Genomic DNA, 22568 nt, shown 5'->3' with positions numbered 1-22568 from the left:
TGCTCCAAAGGTGTACTCATTAGCTTACACCCTGTCATTCCATATTTTGCCAACATATCTAATGCATATTGGTGTTGCACTAACCATGTCCCTGCATGGTCTTTGATCACTTCAATCCCAAGAAAATATCTCACTTCACCCAAGTCTTTCATATCAAGCTGCCCACTCAATGCTTTCTTGACATGCATAACATCTGTAGCATGATCTCCTGTGACAATCAAGTCATCTACATAGATGACAAGCAAGACAATCCCATGATCTGTTTTCTTCACATAGAGTGAAGAATCTGCTGAAGAAACCTGAAATCCAAGGGAGATAAGATATCGGCTTATCTTATCACTCCAAGCACGAGGTGCTTGCTTCAAACCATATAACGCTTTCTTTAACTTGCATACATGAGTGGGGTACCTCGGGTGTACATATCCTTCTGGCTGTGCCATATAAACTTCCTCTTGTAATTCACCATTTAGAAATGCATTTTTCACATCCATTTGATGCATTTCCCAACCATTTGTTGCTGCTGCTGCCATAGCAATGACTGCTCTCACTGTTCCTATCTTTGCAACTGCACTAAATGTTTCATCATAGTCCAAGCCTTGGGTTTGTGCATAACCCTACAACGCTTTATGGCACTCAATGGAACCATCTGATTTGCATTTCACCTTATAAACCCATTTGCAACCAATGACATTTTTGCCTTGTGTTAAGGCAACCAAATCCCAATTTCATTATGGACCAATGCATCCATCTCAACATCCATTGCCTTCTCCCATACATGCTTCCCAATAGCTTCTGTATAGCATGTAGGTTCCACATACTTCGCCAAAGAGGTCATATACGTGTAATGCATAGTAAAGTCATGATATGCCAACCTATCAACTAGATACTTGACCCTTTGGAACCTCCGCGATGCATGCGGATCACTTTGAACACCTGTCACTCTTGCACCTGGTGTGCGTAGTAAAACTGGTACGCCAAGTTCCTCATCCAAACTTTTTGAACTTGACGACTCATAACCTATAATGCCAATTCCTTCAACCTTCTTTTTCCCTTTATCCACAACACTACTCCCAGTGCTCACACTCTCATGTCTCAAGCGTCCTGACCATGGACGTATAGTGCTCACACTCTCATGTCTTAAGCGTCCTGACCATGGACATATAGTGCTACTCTCAGACTCTGCTGGCCCCAGACATAGAAATAGAACTTGCTTGTGGCAAGTTCACATGCACATCAGCATCAACGGAATCAATGACACCCTCATCCTTTGCCTTGTACCAACTAGCAAGTTCATCAAACACCACATCTTGTGAGATAACCACTTACCTAGTTTGTGGATTGTAACATTTATATGCCTTGCGATCCTGTGCATACCCAACAAAAATGCACTTTTCTGCCTTAGGATCCAACTTCTTCCTTCTCTCATCTAGCACATGCACATAAGCTATGCTACCGAACACTTTGAAGTGTCCAATGTCTGGCCTAAAACCTGTAAGACGCATCTCTGGCGTACGTCCATGTATGGCTGCTGTGGGTGTCCTATTAAGTACATACACCGCTGTGGCACATGCTTCTGCCCAATAATAGTCTGGCATGCTCTTTTCATTGAGCATTGCCCTAGCCACATCACAAATGACTCTATTTTTCCTCTCAGCACAACACCATTTTACTGAGGTGTGTACCTGCAAGTTAGTTGCCTTCTTATGCCATGCTTTCTCAAGAAATTCTCAAAAGCATGTGAGGTTGTATTCACCACCTCCATCTGTCCTCAAATATTTTATCCATATTGCTTCTTTGCAAAAGCTTTGAAGTCCATAAACTTTCCCAACACTTCACTTTTCTCTCTGAGAAAGTAAATCCAAGTCATTCTGCTGAAATCATCAATGAAATACTTGAATCTAGGCAGCCCACTAACAATGCCTCTTGCCTGCATGTTCTTTAACTTTGTATGTTCACATGTCCAATCCTTTTATGCCACATGTCAATGTCATGTACCACATTTTGGCTTTTAGAGAACATGGCTGATTTCAACTCAGGAATCCCAGCATCCAACTTAAATAACCTGCCTTCTTTCTTGCCTTTGGCAATGACTCTACATCCATTTTTGAAATCCTCAACGAAGCAACCATGCTCGTTGTGAAAAGAACCTGTAAACCCTGTTCCACAATTTGACCAACTGAGGCCAAACTTTTTGTAATAGAAGGCACATACAAGACATCTGCCATAGACTTTGTTTCACCATTGTGCATCACCAATGGTACACTTCCAACATGTGTGATAGCATGTTGGGAATAATCTCGTCTCCACATAGCCTTTCACATCCATTGGCTTCATATACTCAAACCATTCTCCATGACAAGTCATATGGTTTGATGCTCCAGAGTCCATATACCAAGTGTCATCACTATCACCATTTGTCATCATAGATCCCATGGCATGTTTCATGTGGCAAACAAGTGATTTGTGACGCTGCCATCATTACTGCTTGATGCAAAATTTCCACCATTTGCATAATTTCCACCATGTTGTGCATAATGTCCACCATGTTGTGCTCTACCCCCTCTCAAATCATTTTGTTTGCGGTAACAATCACGTGCCATATGACCAAACTTCCCACAGTAATGGCATTCCTCATTTTGCATAGATGCTTGTTGGCCTTGCCAACATCCTCTTCCACGAGGATTACCTCTGCCTCTCTGAGGTGTATATCCACGACCACCTCTGGCACCATATGTAGGCTGAAAATTCTATTGCGGTGACCTATCCTGCCATCCACGACCATTACCACGACCTCATGATGCAAATCTCCCCCTGCCTCTAAATCCCCTTTGTGAATAGAAAGCCTGATTTCTGCCATTATCATCATGGCTAGTAGATGCATCATGAAAAGAGTCACTGAGTTTGATTTTCTCAACAAGCAAGAGTGAAACCAACTCATCAAAATCTGGTAAACCTGTACTCCAAATAGAAATAGATGTATCAAAAGACTTGTACTCCTTGCCAAGACCATGCAAGGCAATGTCTACCAGGTCATCATCAGGCATAGGGGCATTGATAGTTGCCAATGCATCTGCATACTTCTTTATCTCTTGTACATAATCATGAATACTCCTTCCTTTTTTGCTTCACTATGAATCTCTTGTCTCAACTGAGACTTACGAGCACTAGTATCTGTATCAAACAGCTTTACCAATGCATCCCATGCATCCTTGGGATTCTCAGCATCATGTATATGTATGAGTATAGCATCCGAGATACATATAGATAAGTAATGCAAAACTTTATATGCTCTCTCTTATGAGCTACAACCTGTTGTTGTGTACGTTGTCGGGGTAGTTCCGCGGCCCTGGCTCCGCACCACCTGACAAGGTTCCAAAATCCTTCTCCCTTCAGAAAGCTTTTAATCCTATACTTCCATGCCTGGAAGTTCTTTCTATCCAACTTCTCACCCACAATCTGTACTGGGTTGTCTAACAACCTGTTATTGTGTAGGTTGTCGGGGTAGTTCCGCGGCCCTAGCTCCGCACCTGTAGTAACAAGGTTCCAAAATCCTTTTCCCTTTAGAAAGCTTTTAATCCTATACTTCCATGCCTGGAAGTTCTTTCTATCCAACTTCTCACCCACAATCTGTACTGGGTTGTCTAACATATTTGCTCAATGTAAATGCACCTTCCACACACATCCAATTCTGTAAATGAATCTTCCTCAGCTCAACCACACTCTAATAAGTGTTCCAGATACTCCAAAGTACTCAACGAACTTCACTGTTGATGTACAAATTCACTCTGATTGCATTCAAATTGAGCTGGCATACACAGTCCAAAGTATCCTATTTTGTCGTGCTTTCTAATGCTTCAAATTGCAATGTAGTGGTTCAATCAAGTGTGGATAACTTGCATTGACACCTAAACAAGCTCAATGTTGCATATCAACACCAACCAAGGTGCATACATACCAAAAATATCAAATGCCCTTCTCTGTTTTGAGAAAAACCAGTAAAAACCAATAGTAAACGTGCTCTAACTCCTTTGATTCTTGTCCAAATTGAGAGACCAGGCATTCATTAGCTTAGCAATGATGCCTACTAACTCCATGTAAAAAGAATTAGACCAATTATCTAAGTTGAGAGAGTAACTAGCTGATTAATGACTCTCTATTTCACTAATCACTGTAGACAGCCTGTTTAATCAGCTCATAATCAGCTCCATAATGCATAATTTTTCCAACCAACCACATAGGAACCTTCTCAAGTGTGTGTACCACAAAATTTCTAAGGAGATTTTGGGATTAATCAATCACAAGACTTGAATTTGGCCTCCACCTGGCATAGTATTGAAAATTCTACATTGTTTCTTCCCTACAGTTTGCGTCGCCTGCTCCTGAGGAGAATTGGATGATTTGGTGTGGATGGCAAGCTTCACAGCTTCTTCTCTCTCTTCTCTTACTCACTCATAAACCCTAATAGAGAGCACCAGGCTCTAATACCATGATGAAAAATAGGTAGAGGGAGAGAAGACACACACACATGAGCAAACCCTAATGTATTAAGCAAACCCTAACCATAGAGAGAAGCCATCTCCCTTCTCACACAATGCATAAAGCCATAATCCATAATCTACAACACACTACTTGTGTTGTGTCCACACACAGCTAACCCTAGCTAATGTCCACACACTATAACCAGGTGGACGCGGTCATTTATGTCTAACACATATTACTATATCTAACATGCCAGCACATGCCAGCACATAGTGCAACTGGCACAAGCTGACATCGAGCTTGAATCTCAACACTCTTTATGTTCATTCTTCACATCATGCCAGCACATAGTGCAACTGGCACAAGCTGACATTGTAAGATCCCTGTTCCCACCGAGCAACAGATTCCGGATACTAGCAGCGGAAGTAGCACTTCTCGCGCGGGACAGGGGTCCCACATTCGGGGCCTCACCCACGGATATCCGGATAAGAGACTAATCCGTTGATTGTTCCAAAACCGAACCCGAAAAAACTTCCTTTATCGGAAAGCACGGGCGATTCCACCAGGATAACTTTTTACTCTAACGTAGTCAAGATCATTTCTGATCGAGTTGATCCAATTGCATCTATAAGATACTTGGTCAGATCAAGGAAGAAACTTGCACTTGGATCATTGGGATCAACGCTTTTTTCCCCATTCAAGAGGCACAGCTGTTGATTCCTATCCATAGAACAGTTACTGTCTGGGATTTATTTTATCTATCGTAAAAACAAAAGTTTGAGTCTCGATTTACGGATCCATCAGTCCATCCTAACCCCATCCAGTCCCATGGGTTAGCCAACCGCCCAACCACTGTAGTGATGGGATCCAATTAAGAATTTGGTTAGGTTTTGTCCCGGGTACCAAGGAAAAGAGTTCCAAGGCCCCCTAGCCGGATGTTCATGCAAAATAAAACTAGTCACACCACTCACACACCCAATATGAAATTGCCTTTTCACAGATTCAACCAGTTTAAAACAATCCTTTAATAAAACCATAGTATCACTGATCACCATCTTCCAATTTATCCAGTTGATTCTCAATTTTCCCATCATTCCTTCATCAGAGTATCTATGGCATCATTGGCAACTAGGACGCTCACCACCTGTCCACTCAAGGGCCGTTTCCTAATCCCTAGCCCATAATACTCGACAATATAATCACTTATCAAGATGTTGAAGATCAGCAAGATCAACCAACAGATCCATATAAAGAGCCATGGACTCATCCATTGAAGACCAGCAAGGTCAATCAACCAGATCCATGCCCGATTTCAGAAAACAACTCCTACTCTTGTTCCAATATCTTCCTCGACGCACGCATGGGTATCCTGGGCAACCCAGAGCCCGAGCACCGTATGGTCAGCACCCTCTAGGATCCTTCGTAGGTGACCTAGTGCTTCATTCATAGGCCGCTTCCTTGGCCCCTCATCCACCGTACCGGAAGCTCACCATTTTAATCGCACCGAGGCTGGTCAAGACCTCGGCCGACCTTCAAACGCGAGACGTCCTTCATTGACTCTCCGTCAGCAGTTGCAACTTTATCAGTTAGGTCTCCACGACCTTAATCACAAGATGGTCACAATGCTTTCCCAGCAATCTTGACATAAAACAGTCATTTACAAACAGCATTTACAAACAGTCACAAAATACAGTTTCTATATTAACTCTCATTTTTTTCACATTATCCCTCATCAATCCACATTGCTTATTCCACATTCCAGTTATATGTGTACTCATCCCATCACATCATTTTCCATCTCATCACTTCAGATTCTTCACATCACATATCATATATTCACATCCATACATATATCCACATCCACATCCATACATCCACATCTACATCCATGCATCTATTTTCACATCCACATCTACATGCACATTCATGCATCCTCATCCATACATCCACATCTTCATGCTCATTCACATCCATACCTCCATATCTATATGCTTACATTCACATCTACATGCATACATCCATACATACACATCCATACACCATTTCCTCATTCCCATTCAGATAACCCCATACGCCTTCTCATCTATTCTTTTTCATCACATCCATTCTCACCCTATCACAACCCATATTCATCTTATCTCATCACATACACTTCTTATCTCATCCCATACACATCTTATCACATCTTAACTCATCTTATCACATCCTAACTCATCTCATATACATCTTATCTCATCTTATCACATCTCATACACCTCTTATCACATCCTAACTCATCTTATCACATCCTAACTCATCCTTTATGCATATCTCTATGCAAGAATTTCAATTGTGATAAAAGTAACACTTTTACAATAAAATAATCATTTTTTTTGTAATACTTTTATAATAAAATAATAATTTATTTATTTTTTTCATTTCTATGCACGAAATTCAATATGATGAAAATAACTTTTTATAATAAAATAATCATTTTTTTTCTTTATAGTTTTATAATAAAATAATAAAATATTTGAGATGGGTTTTTGGAGGGAAAAGTGACTATTTTGGGGAATCTTAAAAATTTCACATTTTTAAGGATTTTTTGAGCCACGAGAATGGTGGGATTACACCTACCCTAACCCCCCTACTTTTTGAAAGGGACAAGTGTAATTATTAGTGTTGAAAGCCTAGTCCCCCTCCCTACTGCCTAGACTCCCTCCCTATATTCAAAGGAGACCAAATGTGCACAATCCTCTATTCCTATCGGTCCGTTGCTAATTACTTTCATTAGCAAAAAGCCCAAAATATGTTCAAATGCTCCCTAATGTGTTTGTTTATTTTCAATATCTAAAGCTCTTTTTTTTCAAAGATTTGCTATGCATACTAGTCCATATTGTGTTTCATTCACACTGTTGTTCTTTTTTTTTCAATATCTAAAGCTTGTTTTCTTCAAAGATTTGTTGTGTAGGAGGCCATGCTTGGCGTGGCCCCCCCATATTAATCCATATTGTGTTTTATTCACACTGTTGTTCATTTTCTTTTTCAATATTTGAAGCTCATTTTTTTCAAAGATTTGCTGCGCATATTGGTCCGTATTGTGTTTTATTCACACTGTTATGTTCATTTTTTTTAATATTTGAAGCTTGTTTTTTTCAAAGCTTTGATGTGCAGGAGGCCATGTCGGGTGCAGCCTCCATATTGGTCTATATTATGTTTATTCACAATGTTATTTGTTTTTTATTTCAATATCCGAAGCTCATTTTTTAAATATTTGCTCCTCGTTTATTTCTATGATGTGCTAGATCGTGTGATGTGGTCATTTGATGAGCCTTTGATGTGTGTTTTCATGGCCATGCAACAAAAACATGGCCATGGGAGGCCTCCCATGGCCATGGGAGGCCTCCCAGGGCCATGTTTATATTGCACGGTCATGGCTTTGACATGGCCATGAAGCAACAAAAACATGGCCTTTGTTGGCTTATCATTGATGCAATGTCATCTTCTTGATGCGTCACAATACAATATCAGGATGCAATGGCATCTTCTTGATCATTTCTATCGCCTTATCTATATGTCCTACATGACCAAGGAGATCAACCATGCATGTGTTATGCTGAAGACTTGGGATAAAACCATAGTCATTTCTTATGAAAGCGAACCACACTTAGCATACATATTGACCAAAATGTTGCCAACAATGAGGAGTTCTCTTTCCTATGAAGATGAGGATTCTGCTTCAATGAATGCAAAGGGGGGATTTTGTAAAAACATGGCCATGACCTTGCTTTATGGCCATGTCAAAGACATGGCCATGCAACAAACACATGGCCCTGGGAGGCCATGCTAGTGCGGCCTCCCAGGGCCATGTTTTTGTTACATATGGGAGTGACAGAACTCTTTGATCTCAATTTTGGTCTGTACTCTACAAATTAGTACTAGCATAACCAAAATCAAGGTGCAATAATGGCCACTTTGATAGTTTCTTTGAACATTTCCTAAATTTTTTATGCAATAGGTTTATTTCTCTTTTTAGTTAGTAAATTAAGTTACTATTTGTATTACTTTTATGCATAGCTCCTTGCACACATAGCTTAGATGCATGCATAGTTTCAATACACATGGCTATTCAAAAATGTAAGAGTTTGATTAGGTTTTATGCACATACATGCATCTAGCTTTCAATAGCCATGAGTTGACTATGTAGATAATTATTAGGATTTATTCTAGTTGGGAATTATTATTCTTGGGAGTATCTATGAGACCTTGTCATTCAAACAAATGAAAGACCAAGCCCACAAGATGTGCTTTTTGTAGTTATGTATAGAAAATGGGAGCCTAGAAATAAATGCAATGCCCATGAGAGATGGCCTACTACCATGTGTATCAATCTTGAAGTTCTATGTGGTAGTGCTTATACATCAAAAATTGGCTATGGAATGGATAATATTAGTAAAGATATAATAAATACACTAAGAGTGTATAAGGCCATGCATTTTAATTTTTAATTCCATGATTCAATTGTCTCTAGGATGTGTATGAAATTCCTGGCTATGGAATGGATAATATTAGTAAATAATAATAAATTCACTAAGAGTGTATATGGCCATGCATTTGAATTTTATATTACATGATTTAATTGTATAAGAGTGTATAAGGAGTTAGAAGTGTTGATGATCTAATGTGGATTTATGTTTGTGTTTAATGATGTAAGATTGGAATGCTTTGATGTACATTTATGTGAGATGTATCCTATGTTACATTCAAATTTCAAATTCAGAACTATTCATAACATTTGAATTGTGTCTATCATCTAGGAGAGGTGGAGGCAAGAGTGGGAGAAAGGCAAGAGGGGAAAGGAATACAGACCACGATCATCTACCCTCATAGAGTTTGGAGGAGATTAGTCGAGTGGTTGAGACAGATTTCCAAGAAGTACAGGATGTAGGTGAAGAGGTTAAAACCATACTATTGATGGTTTGGTTGCAGGTAGCAGTCATGAGATGGACGATGAGCTAGTACCAAAAGAGGCTAACATGCTCAGGGGTTCACCTAAAAATATGTAAGTATACCACGTGAGTTCAAAAATAAAGGGGTTTTTTAATTCAAAATTTTAAGGCAAATTTACAGAAATGTATTCACAAAAAGGGGGTTTTTTATTGATTTTAAAAAAAAACCTGTAAGTTCATAAAGAAAAAGGGGTCATTTTATTCATGAAAAATTCAGAGGTAATGGGGTTTTTTAAAATACCTCGTGAACGCACGTGCTACATAGGGTTTCTTCATAGTGCACCCCCCAAGCTAACATGCAAATTGTTCTTTATGTTATGAGAACTGAAATTCCTCTTCTAGATGATAACAGGGATGAGAACAAAATTTATATGGATAGGGGAGAAGATATAATGCAAAAAACTAGGCTTTTTAGTTGTTTTCAATGTTCGATGATTCCATTATGTAGGCTTATTCCATATGCAAAGGTGAGAGGATTGAGAGATGATAAGCCGGGTTTGAAGAAATCTTTTGGTAAGGAGGGGTATGTGCCAAAAAAGGGTGCCTTTATAGTGTCCATGTGGACATGTGCTAGAGAGAGCACAATGATTAGTGAGGAGATAATGGCAGACTGGGATCCTATTTGGCAAGACATCAATCGACATCAACAAGGAGTTTGAGGAGGATTTTCAAAGAATCCAACAATTGCATATGCTTACAGAGGATGCTTTATGTTTGGGAAGGGAACACCATACAGTGTTTTGGAAGGCTGCAATAAAAGAGAGATTTTCAAATACAAGGGCAAAGCATCACCGGGTTTTGTGTACAATCATAGATCTCACAAAAGTTGTTGCCATATATATATAGGCAGTGATGTGTGTGAACACACTTAGGACCGCCGGGGCACTTTTTCCCTCTTTAGGAGGTTTTTTCCCCCGACTTGTATATACGCCCATCCTTCTAGGGCTAACTTATCTTTGTACATTGACACAATCTAATACACTTTGTGTTGTGTGCATTCTTGCTTCTTCTTCTCCAAGCTTTGTGTGCTTTCCTGCAACCCTAATTCCAACAATTGGTATCAGAGCAGGCATCGGCTCCCAGGGCTACGTCGCCAGCACCCTCCGACTCACGTTCTCCGATTGAGGTGAGTTTTCACGAGCGCTTGCAGGTCCCTATGCTCTGCAAACAACCCGTAAGGCCGGGCGTTCTCAGAATTTGCATCTGAGGTCGTTTCGGGCTCCGTTTTTGCATTTCAAGTTCTGCACAGGTGTTTTCGTCATTTTCTGCAGAAATTTCGACAGTGCAGTTTTCTGCAAAACAGGCATACATATTCTATTGTGGACCGTGCTACATAGCACGAGTTGTTCTCTGTTCAGTCTTTGCTTCATTACAGGTAGCTTTTGCATCAGTTTCAGTCAGTGGCCATGGCTGATAACAGCAATGATGTATTTCGCATGTCTGCTGACTGGATGGAGACAGCAACTACCCACTTTGGGCATACATGATGCAGCATGTTTTGGTTGCAAAAGGAGTGTGGAACATTGTGCAGGGTATGGATGTACGTCCAGGTTCTGTGGATGTAGGATCTGTTGAGGATGTTGCAGGTTCTAGCAGCTCTACTGTTGAGGATGTTGCAGGTTCTAGCAGCTCTACTGTTGCTGCTGTTTTACCCACTACTGAACAAGCTCGTTGGGATGGTAAAGATGCGCAGGCTCATGCCTTGATTGCACTTTCTGTCAAACGTAACATCACCCCACATATTCGTTCAGCTAAAACAACAAAACAGACTTGGGATATTCTAGCTGGTTTGTATGCAGGTCATAACGAGGCAAAAATCGCTTACCTGCGTAAAGAGCTAGAATTGAAGATTATGCAGGAAGATGATGACATGAATGTTTTTCTTGCTGAGATTAAAGATCTCAAAGAACAGTTGATTTCTACAGGTGAGATTATTCCTGATCATTCTCTTGTGCAGACTGTTCTTGATGCTTTACCTGAGACATATCAGACTTTTGCTTCCACGTGGAGACTTCTTAATGAGGACAGACCTGATGCTATCAAGTATGATACTTTAGTCAACAAGCTCTTACAAGAAGCGCAGTCCAGGCAAAACAGGGCCAGGCAGCGTGCAGTTGATCAAGCATTTATGGCTGCCCAGCAGCAGAGAAGAAGTGGTAAGGCAGCCCCTTCCACTGTTTCTTCTCCTATTAGTAGGTCTGCAACTTCTTCTCCTTCCACAGGTAGCAACAATAAGTCTGAGAAGGCTCTTGATAAAGGCAAGAAAAAGACCAGGTGCAACTATTGTAAGGCAAATGATCATGTCATTAAGAATTACCCTAAGCTAGAGGCTAAAGAGGCAAAGAAGAAAGAGTCAAATGCAGCCACAATAGCGGATGCTTCTACAAATGCAGATTCTGCAAATGTTGTGCAGGATACAGAATGGGCGTTTAGCGTGTATTGCTAGTATGACCCATCTGTACATGATGCATGTTTGGCAGTTTCTGTTGACTCTCATGTTTGGTATTTTAACAGTGGTACTACAAAGCACATTACCTCGCATCGTGATATGTTCACTTCTCTTGAGACTGTCCCTAATGGGAATACTGTCACATGTGCCAATAATGCTTCTTACCCAGTGAAGGGCGTTGGTAAAATTATGCTTACGGCTGCAAATGGCAGCGCTTTCACACTTTCAGATGCTTTGTATGTGCCAGGGATAAAGAAGAATCTATTGTCTGTCTCTGCGCTTGCTAGACTTGGACTTGTAGTCAAATTTGTGGATGACAGATGTACTGTTCATGATTTGACTTCTGGTGATACGATTATTGTATCTGGCACCTTGTTTCGTGGGCTGTATAGGCTCAATTCTTATGACAAGTGTGTGGAAGATTTAGCAAATGTAGTTTCTGATGAAAAGGCAGTTTCAGATGCAAAACTATGGCATGCTCGTTTTGGTCATCTGAACTTTGCTAGTTTGCTGCGTTTGCAGAAATTTGATATGGTTGCTTCATTGCCCCCTCTTGAGGCACCATTGAAACATGTTTGTGAAGGCTGTATTTTGGGCAAAATGCAGCGTTCTGCGTTTCCAAAGGATGGTTCTGTGCGGGCCAATCGCAAATTGCAACTTGTACATAGTGATGTATGTGGGCCTATGCAAACTCCGTCATTTGGTAAACACTTGTACTTCGTGACTTTCATTGATGATTACTCAAGGCATGCATGGGTATATCCACTGAAGGCAAAGTCCGAAGTGTTTTTGTGCTTCAAACAGTTTTTGCTTATGGTTGAAAATGTATCCAATTGTAATGTGGGCACCCTCCGTTCTGATCGAGGGGGGGAGTACATGTCTAAAGAGTTTGATGCATTTCTGGCTAGTCGTGGGATAAAACACCAATGTACAGTGCCGTATACCCCTCAGCAAAATGGTGTTGCTGAGAGAAAGAACAGGTCACTTATGGAGATGGCACGATGTATGGTCAAGAGCCAAGCTTTGCCACATGCGTTTTGGCTTGAGGCTGTCATGTGTGCTGCATATGTACTCAACAGGTGTCCCACTAAGGCCTTGCAGTCTATTACTCCATATGAAGCTTGGCATGGCAGGAAACCTTCTATTGGTCACTTGCGTGTCTTTGGTTGCTTGGCCTATGCTTTAGTGCCTATGCAACAACGCAGAAAATTGGATGATAAGGCTGTCAAATGCATTTTTGTTGGTTACAGTGCTGAGAGCAAGGGTTACAGATTGTATCATCCGCAGTCAAAGCGTATCTTGATTAGTCGAGATGTTGTTTTTGTGGAAGATGCTGTGCAGCCTTTGTTATCATGTACCAAAGAGACAGGTGTGAGCTCACGGGATGTATTTGATACATTGTTGCCTCTGTTTACAGGTGAGAATTCAATTGTAAGTCCTAATGAAGCAAATATTCAACCTATGCATATTTCAAACGACATCATAGATCAGCCTATTTCTCATGCAGATTTACAAGATGTAATTCATGAGGATAGGGCTGAAAATGAGCAGGCTAGAGGTATGCCTAAATGGCTGGTGCAAACCTTGCGTGATAGTAAAATTGATGCACCTATGACTAGTCGTACTCGTTTAGGTTTTCAGCATGCCTCTTATACATCAGATTGTTATGCTTTGGCTGTGTCTAGTATGTGTGAAGAGGAAGAGCCTCTTTCATTTGATGAGGCACAAAATTCAAAAAATTGGTTGGCTGCAATGCAAAGTGAATATGATGCTATAATGAAGAATGGTACATGGTCTTTGTGTGATTTGCCTATTGGTAAAAAGGCCATGGATGTAAGTGGGTTTTTAAGTTGAAACGAAAGCCAGATGGCAGTGTTGATCGCTATAAGGCTAGACTTGTTACAAAGGGTTATACTCAAGAAAAGGGCATTGATTTTGATGAGACCTTTGCTCCCACTTGTCGTATGACTACCATTCGTAGCATTTGTGCATTGGCAGCTCATAATGGTTGGAATGTACATCAGCTGGACATAAAAACTGCATTCTTGAATGGAGATTTACATGAGGAGGTGTATGTATCGCAGCCTTGTGGTTTTGTTCAAAGAGGGCAGGAAAACAAAGTGTGCAGGTTGAAAAAGGCTTTATATGGTTTAAAGCAAGCTCCACGAGCTTGGTATGAAAAGATACATGCATATTTGACTGCACATGGGTTTCAGAATAGTCCAACAGAAAGCACTTTGTATGTTAAACGTGTGGATAGTGTACATCTAATCATTGCTCTCTATGTCGATGACATGCTGCTCACAGGACCAAATGAGAGTCATATTGCTGATTTTAAGGCTGATTTGAATGCCTCTTTTGAAATGTCAGATTTGGGGCATTTGCATCATTATTTGGGGATACAATTTAAGCAGTGTGATGGAGGTATTGCTTTGTGTCAGACAAAGTATATTGAGACATTGTTGCGGAGATTTGGCCTTGAAGACTGCAAACCTATTGCTACTCCAATGGAGACAGGTTTGAAGTTGAGTCTTCATGATGTTGGAGATCACTTTGATGTCACACTCTATCAAACAGCTGTTGGTTGCCTCATTTATGTATGCATTACGAGGCCGGACATTCAGTTTGCAGTCTCACAGGTGAGCAGGTTTATGCATAGCCCAGGGTCTCAGCATTGGAAGGCAGTTAAACGCATCTTTCGCTACTTGAGTGGCACCATACATCTTGGGTTGTTTTATCCCAAGGGGGGATCGTTGCCGCCAGATTTGCATGCTTTTTCGGACTCAGATTGGACTGGTTGCTATGACACAAGAGTGTCCACAAGTGGTTTTTGTTTCATTCTCGGTAGCTCATGCATATCTTGGTTGAGCAAGAAGCAACCTACTGTGGCCACTTCTAGTTGTGAAGCTGAGTACAGGGCAGCTTTCACAACTACGGTTGAGTGTGTGTGGCTCAGACGGCTTATGGCTGACTTGGGTGTTGGACAGGAGTCTGCCACCTCTATCTTCACTGACAGTCAGAGTGCATTGGCAGTTGCGAGAAACCCAATTTTTCATGCTCGCACAAAGCACATTGAGGTGCATTATCACTATGTCAGGGAAAGACTCTCAACAGGAGAGATCAGCTTGGCCTATGTGCCAACACAGGACAACCTCGCCGATCTTTTCACAAAGGCGCTTCCTCGTGAGAAGTTCGAAGCTTTCCGCAAAGCTTTGGGCTTGCTTCCCTTTGTGGACTGATCTACTTCGGGCATGGCACTCCCCTATACATGAGTGCCAGCTCTCGTTCACACCATCACTCCCAGGGGAGATTTGTTGCCATATATATATAGGCAGTGATGTGTGTGAACACACTTAGGACCGCCGGGACACTTTTTTCCTCTTTAGGAGGTTTTTTCCCCCAGCTTGTATATACGCCCATCCTTCTAGGGCTAACTTATCTTTGTACATTGACACAATCTAATACACTTTGTGTTGTGTGCATTCTTGCTTCTTCTTCTCCAAGCTTTGTGTGCTTTCCTGCAACCCTAATTCCAACAAAAGTGAGTGAGATTGCATTTCTATTGAGCTTGCATTGGGAACTAGTGAGTATATCTTTGTCTTTGTTTATTTATGAACTATAAAAATATTTAGAAGTTCACTCAATCATTTTGCATACATTTCCAATGCAAGCTTCAATGGAGAGCTTAAATTTTGCTTACTTTAGCTTCCAAATACTTGCAATCCACAAGGAAAGGATCTATTTAACTCACCTCTTAACCAAGCTCTATGATTTACTTCCAATTTCCACTCCAATGGTACTTCACAGCTTTAATGGTGACCTTCACAGCTTCAATCTCTAACCAACTTCAAGTTTAGGGTTTCCACTCAATATGAGAGCAACCTATGCTCTGATACCAAGTAAATAGAATGGGGATGTACAAATAATACTTGTATAAATCCTAATTAGCTCTCACACAACCATAGACAAGAACATGAGAAGCCATTGTTTCATTTCATTCTCCTTCACGCTCTCTCCATCTTCAAAATCCACACACACATAATGATAAGTTCACACCATACTTATGTAACACCCAATGTCCACACACTTAGCCATTGGGCACAGCCAATTATTATCCACACTTCTATCACTGCTAATGCACACCACACGTGTCACACCAACACCATCTGGATGAACTTGCTATCTCAACATGGCATACCTAGGACCATTGTATCACATCGTGATGCCAAGTTCAACATTCATTTTTTTGAGGACATTGTTTGATAATTATGGTACTAAGTTAAATTTGTCCAATGTATTTTCCACCCACACACAGACGGCTAGACAAAGATTTACAATCAGTTGACATTTGATGTGCTAAAGTGTTATATCCATGATAAAGAAGATAAGTGGAAACAATATTTTCCTTTGGTTCAAACTGTTATGAATTACTCTTTTTCTTCAACTATTAGCAGTATTCCATATGAGAGACGTTTGGAAGATCGTCCGAGTCATTGTTGACCAAGACATCATCTTTTGTGCCCAACCGTAACCGATTAACGGAGTCTTACCACCAAGAGATTTTAGTGCCTATGAAGGACAGGTTGTGGCCAAAGCACAAGAAGCCTAAATCGACATGCCAACAAGGACAAAATGGATGTGAAATTCTCAAAAGGAGATTGGGTATACCTCAGGATTATGAAACAAAGGTTGAAACAAGTGGGCAAGTGATGCCCGAAGTTGTTATTTCGGAATTTCGAACCTTTTCCCATTTACCTTCCAGCTAGACTATGCATGATTGGTTCATGTCACTTGGCTAAAGTACTATGCCCGACCTCCTCCCATAGTTGTCCAAGATGATTCAGAACGAGATATTGTCGATAAAGCTGAAGTGATGGTTCCAAAACATCTTTTGCATTGTCTCAATGCATGGCTCCAATAAGAAAGAGCATAGTTCCTCATGAAGTTTCAGGATGGAGGGACCCATAAAGCAATTTCACTCGACAAAAACTTCTTTGAAGACTATCCGAAATTATTGGCGGACTATTTGAAGGTTATGAAGCTTCCGTCAAGTTAAGCAAAAGGGGATATCACGTGCATTCCACACTTGGATGCCACATGGACATATATGTATAGCAAGTGCAGGTCTTAAGAGTAGTAATTGTAGGATCCACTATAGAGGCTCATGGTCAGGTGTGCATGTCTCACACATGACGTCCTCATGTTTGTGTAACCCTCTAGAATGATGTAGAGGTGTATCGGGCATTTATTGGACGTTCAACCAAATGCACGAGCACCAGTCTAGATCAAGAGATAGGCTTTGAAGATTCTTTCTCATGGATAACCATGTAGGACTTGTCCAAGAGCCAAAGCAAGTAACCGACTACTTGGTCCACTTTTAAAAGCTGATACTTCAAATCCATAGGTCCACTTTCAAAAGCTGATACTTCAGCTCCATAGGACCATCGGCCATCCGAGCATGCAGACAAGTTCGTGGGTTGAAGCCATCTTTGCATCCGCTTGTTCTCTGAAGCTCACTTTATATCACAACATTTCTATAGCGTCCCGAACTAGGAACACCATGCTAGCAACATAAGGGCAAGGATATTTCTAAGGGGCAAGCTGTAAGACTAAGGATGTTAGCACAAATCTAGTGGGGGTGTGTCAAAGCGGCGACTCTATCAAGAAGAGTTCCACCCAGTAACTCACGAGGCAATGTTTTAATTTGTGACTCCACCAAACACACAGCAAAAGATTGTTCAACACACACAAAGCTGTCCAAGGAGGCAGCTATAGGATGATCATGGAGGAGATACATATGCAAGTGTCTCCGCTCTCTTCATTTCTAGGATTGTTGCACACTAGGGTCTAGTATTGTGTCAAGCCAACATGTGCTTTCAAGGGACACTTTTGTGTGATAGAATGTGCAGCGAAAGAAGGGAAAGTGGAAACACAAGAGAGAGAGAGTGAGAGAGATGGAGAGGGAACACAGGTGAGAACCTACTCTCAATATCATCATCCAAAGGAATACATGTCCCGAGCAAGAGGGGAGAAAACCTCGTATGTGAGGGACTGCAACAAACAATGCTAAGCAAGCAATGAGAAATGAGGGAGGCAAGCCAGCTATATATATGCCCATGTGTAGGCAGCCGACTAGAGATAAAATCCTCCACAATTGGGGAAAATACCCAAGACTCCATAAAATGGGGAATAATATGGGGAAATATATGTGAGGGGTGACCAGCCCCTCTAACTAACATGGTCAACCCTAGAGGCTATAATAGGACACCAAACAAGAAGCCAACAAGAAGGGGATGATGTCTAACATTGTGAAGCCGCATAAGTAATCCAAAGAGTATGTGCCAAATCATGCCAAGTGGATGGCAAAGGCTAGAGTGGTGGGAATCTCCCATAGGGGTAACACCTCAACCACGATTGCAGGAGGATGAGTTTCCAACTTGGTGGAGAGCATGCAAGTTAGAAGAAACACCAAAAGAACTTTTTTGCTGAGATCATAGCACAGCAAGACAAGTTAAGAGATTTGTGTAAAGGCCTAATAATCAGCAATATATCTTTCTGATTGTAGTAAAAACAAGACAAATCTGAGTGCATGAGCTATGGCCTTAAGCCAGATATTTAGTCATTCCAATAAAGAACTTCAAGAAAAAGGCAAACAGCTAAACCGAAAATGACACTAAGAACCTCAAGAAATTCTTATTCAAGAAGCTAACCATTGAGAGATACACACAGAATAAAGCCTACACCACACCAGTTTTATGCTGGGGTTTCCTGAATTCTAGTGATGACCCATCAAGCAGTTGCTTCTATGCCCAGCTACCCCTTTCCTAGCACATTATTTATTCACAAGTGACCAGCCTCCCTGCTGCTACGAATTCACACCGTAGACTCGGATGCGCTGCTGAATGGGGGTCCTACAAGATGGGCAGTCTGTAAGTCCTTGTTTGAGGTGTAAATTATTGCACTTGATGCATATCACCTGGTGTGCACAAGGCAGGAACACAACTGACATCTCCTCATTCATACACATGACACACTCATGGTCACGGTGGATATCCCTTTGAGAGTCCTGCAGGTCTGCTATCTCAGACAATAACTGTGCATTGATCTGTTTAAACTTTTCAGCACTGCACGTCATGGTACTGTCGGGGCATGTCTGAAACCATGTCATAGCCGGTTGCAATCCAGCCGACAATTTCAACTGACTAATTTTGCATTGAAGTTTTTGCACTTCATCACGATAGTGCTGGGACTCGATCTCCAATTTTCTTTGTAGTGTTTCTTCCCGCCTCTTAGAAGAAAGCTCTACTTGCTCTTTAGCTCGCTTCTCTAGTTCTGCATGTGCTAGTACTTCCTCCTTTGACTTCTTCTCTTGTCTCCACTTTACCTAGAGACACAAGAGACATCCATCCAATCAAAATAAAGGGAGAGGATATACGGCTGGATACACAACCAACCCCTACCCATCAGGGGGGCCATCCAGGCCACCTGTAGGATCTTGCCTGTTCCACCTGCCTGCCAGCCATCATGCGGGAAGGTTGTGTATCCATCCAGGAAGAGTTCTTGATACTAACCTCTGCTTGTTGGTGCCGATCTTGGGCCTGTGACAGTTGCTGCAGAAGACCAGCCAGCTTCCGTTTCTCCTCAGTCAGCTCATCTTGCAGCTTCATCTTCTGCTTCTCCCAAGATTGAGCTTTCTTCATGGACTCGTTCTCCCTCTTGGCCACCTCTTGGCAAACAGAAACATACTCAGCAGCTGTCAGTTTGGCTGCTACCATCTCCGCTCTGGCCTCCACGTTCTCAGCTTTCAACCTTCGTGCTGTCGTGTTTGCCCAGTCCACTTGACTTAGGGCTTTACGCAATGCATTCTCCATCTCCGACAACTTCTTCTTGGTGCTTTCTTCCAAAGTTTGCTTCTCCTTTTTAAGACGTGCATACTCATCACTCGCTAGCCTTAGAGCTTTGAGCTCCACACTATCCTTCTGTAACATTCCAACAGCTTGCATGACCTTTTGCTGAGCCCATCTAGACCACCCTTGAAGATGAGATTCAAGATATGTTCTTCGGTCAATCAGCTTCAAGAGAATTTCAGTCTTTCTTTGCTCTCTATCCACATCCGTCCGTCCCAAAATCCTATCAACTGAACCACCATGACACACACTACCACTTACAGAGGCATCTTTACAATTCTCAAGCTGCAAGCTGCTTGATACTTCAGTGCTTCTGCTCAAAGCTGTCGGACTTGTAACCAGAGAAGGCTCTGTTTCAGTTGACCGCAAGCAATTCATGGTATCCAAACCCAACCAGGTTCCTCTTGGAAAACCTGTAAAAGCTCTTCTTGTGCCCTTCTGTAGGTCTGTCTTCACTGGATTCTTATCATCCACATTGGAACAACTGTCCCCACGGTTCAATCTACCAAGGGTAATATCAGGTTGGGAAGCTGCTTCCAGCAATGCTGCTTGCCCTGAAAAGACACTTTGGCTTGTGGACTGATAAGACTGGTAAAGACATTGACTGCTCAGAGGCTCCAGAATTTTCTTTTCCTTGCTCAAAAACGAGCATATCTCCGCAGTCTTTACACTCGATGCAAGATGCACCCCACCAGGAGGGTTACTACACGGGCCACCACCATTAGCACACTCAGAAGGATACAATCCGAGCTTCATTTTTTGTTCCTCTGATACTGGTATCCTAGCTGGCACAACTTGGCACAGGCTTGGATTATTCAAAGTCTGCACTTGTGGTTCTTGATTTGAATTCCCCATCTGACCGTGCAAGACAGTACCAGGGGGCTGCACATTCCTTGAAAGTGTGGACTTGCCAGAATTCCCTTGTTGGTTTGCAACTGCAACCTTCCCAATCGGTGATGAAGAGAAGCTCGGAGTGGAAAAGGCTGACCGATTGTCCCTGGAAGGGTTTGCCAAACCACTCAAAGGTTGCACGCAAGCCTGGGCGAGACAAGGAGCTTGTTGAGGCAAAGGGACTGCATTAATTGGCACATTATGCAAGGAAGGGCGGCTTGAGTTTTTCAACTCTGATGGAGCAGTCGGCGGCGGTGATACATCCTTGATAGGAGGAGACACAGCATTATTCTCCATAGCACAGGCAAGGAGTAGATTCATGTCACATACAAGCAAGCACCACATGGCATCTCCCTTAGTCAGAAAGGGGCGGAACTTTCTGAGCAAGTAAACCATCTCTGCTAGAACATGCTCCTCCATCTCCTTCAAATCCGAGAAGGCCAGCTCTCCTCCTCTGGAATCACAGCTTCGCAGCCATGTCAGAGAGCTTTCCACGACACTGGTGAGTGCATCTTTGCCGTTCCATCTTCCGTTCTTTAGCACAGCAATGAGGGCATCCTTTTCACTGAAGCCCACCGACACAATCTTCTCCACCGCATCTTTGTAAAGCACATCAAGCATGTTGAGAAGAATTTCCTCCAGCTGTGATTTTGAATAATGGTCCCAGTCACGCTCCTGCAAGTCATTGTACTCTATACCTTCTTTGTAGCAGGGCTGGAAACCAGTGCAGCAGCCTGTTGTATTGATGCCATAAGTGGTGGTAGATGGCATGTTGCCAGGACCAGAAACATTGACCTGCTGCATCATGTGATATTGGAGCATGTTGTAGGTATCCATGCTTAAGCAAGAAGTGGTATTAGTGGTGCCAGAGGTGACATCTTCACTGTTCAAAGAGCAAGGATCCTTGGCCCAGATGTTGCCACATTCACTGCTGCCCCCACCACTTGTGTCTTCACCATCACCACCATCAGTCTGCGGTGGCAAAGACAGGGAAGGCTGCTGAATATTATCTGTTCTAAACTTTCTCTTGTTGCGGATGCCTTTGTCCTGCGCACTGGAGGAGCTGGAGGCAGAGCATTCAGAAGAAGGACAGGGATTAAGGAAGCCACTACGCATGGTCGGATATGGTGATGATGGTTACCCCTGGCAATCAGATCAAGGAGGGGCCATTCGACAAAAAGGCCAGATGTGCAAAATCTGTCCACGTATTGCTCACATACGTTTGCAAGAAGATCTAGAAGAAAGATGAAGAAAGGGATACAAACACACACAGACAAAATCCATAGCTAAGGAGACAAGAGATCAAACGATCAGAGCTTACCTCGTATAGTGATGTGCTGAGGCTTTTCAGCAGAGAAGGCTACGGCTGAGCTGATCCTTTTGCTGTCCTGCTGTTGCCATTGCTTTGCATGCCTTCTTCACATTGAAAATTTTGCTCTTTTGATCTCCTCCTGCATTTTACCGTTATCTTTGATACTATTAATTAATGCACGTGAATATATATCACCGCCGGCATCCTGTTTTACTTTCCATGTTTACCGCCATCTAAATTTTATTTGGGGACCAATAGATATCTATTACATATTAACAATGGACAACCAAGGCACAAGGACACTACAGACAAAAGAAATCCTAGCACTTCCCTAAGGCCCCTATTTGCTCCAATTCCTTTTCATTAGAAAAATCTTGATATGGATGTTGGATAAGAACTGTTTGTAAAGGTTTTCTTTTGATTAATACTATATATATATATATACTTTCCAAAAAAAAATCTTGGATTTCTAAAAAATAAGAGGAAAAAATTCCTTCGATTGATCCTTTGTATTCCAATTGACCCTTTGTATTTTGGCTTCC

General features: G+C 41.9%; 1 protein-coding gene across 3 annotated transcripts; it reads right to left on the bottom strand.

The window, feature by feature from the left end:
- Positions 1 to 18584: 18584 nt before the first annotated feature.
- Positions 18585 to 22330, bottom strand: LOC147633571 (MND1-interacting protein 1-like). 3 transcript variants are annotated; one of them, XM_086806682.1, is made up of 3 exons: positions 22036 to 22330; positions 19488 to 21857; positions 18585 to 19300 (listed from the first exon to the last, which is right to left on the bottom strand). In XM_086806682.1, the coding sequence occupies exons 2-3, from the start codon at positions 21828 to 21830 to the stop codon at positions 18782 to 18784; spliced, it is 2862 nt and encodes a 953-aa protein (XP_086662808.1). In that variant the 5' UTR covers positions 21831 to 21857; positions 22036 to 22330; the 3' UTR covers positions 18585 to 18781. The 3 variants fall into 3 exon arrangements, with proteins under 3 accessions (XP_086662808.1, XP_086662806.1, XP_086662807.1); XM_086806680.1 differs by having other exon boundaries at positions 19488 to 21911; positions 22036 to 22261; XM_086806681.1 differs by having other exon boundaries at positions 19488 to 21948; positions 22036 to 22186.
- Positions 22331 to 22568: the final 238 nt, after the last annotated feature.

The sequence above is a fragment of the Cibotium barometz genome, chromosome 12 (genome assembly GCF_041138505.1).
Source record: "Cibotium barometz isolate CiBa-2024 chromosome 12, ASM4113850v1, whole genome shotgun sequence".
NCBI lineage: Eukaryota > Viridiplantae > Streptophyta > Polypodiopsida > Cyatheales > Cibotiaceae > Cibotium > Cibotium barometz.
This window is presented reverse-complemented; position numbering and strand designations above follow the sequence as displayed.

Coding starts and splice junctions, on each gene's coding strand:
- LOC147633571 (XM_086806682.1), bottom strand. CDS start 21,830: ATGCGTAGTGGCTTCCTTAATCCCTGTCCTTCTTCTGAATGCTCTGCC. Junction 19,301..19,487: donor ATCGGCACCAACAAGCAGAG/GTTAGTATCAAG, acceptor TTGTGTCTCTAG/GTAAAGTGGAGACAAGAGAA.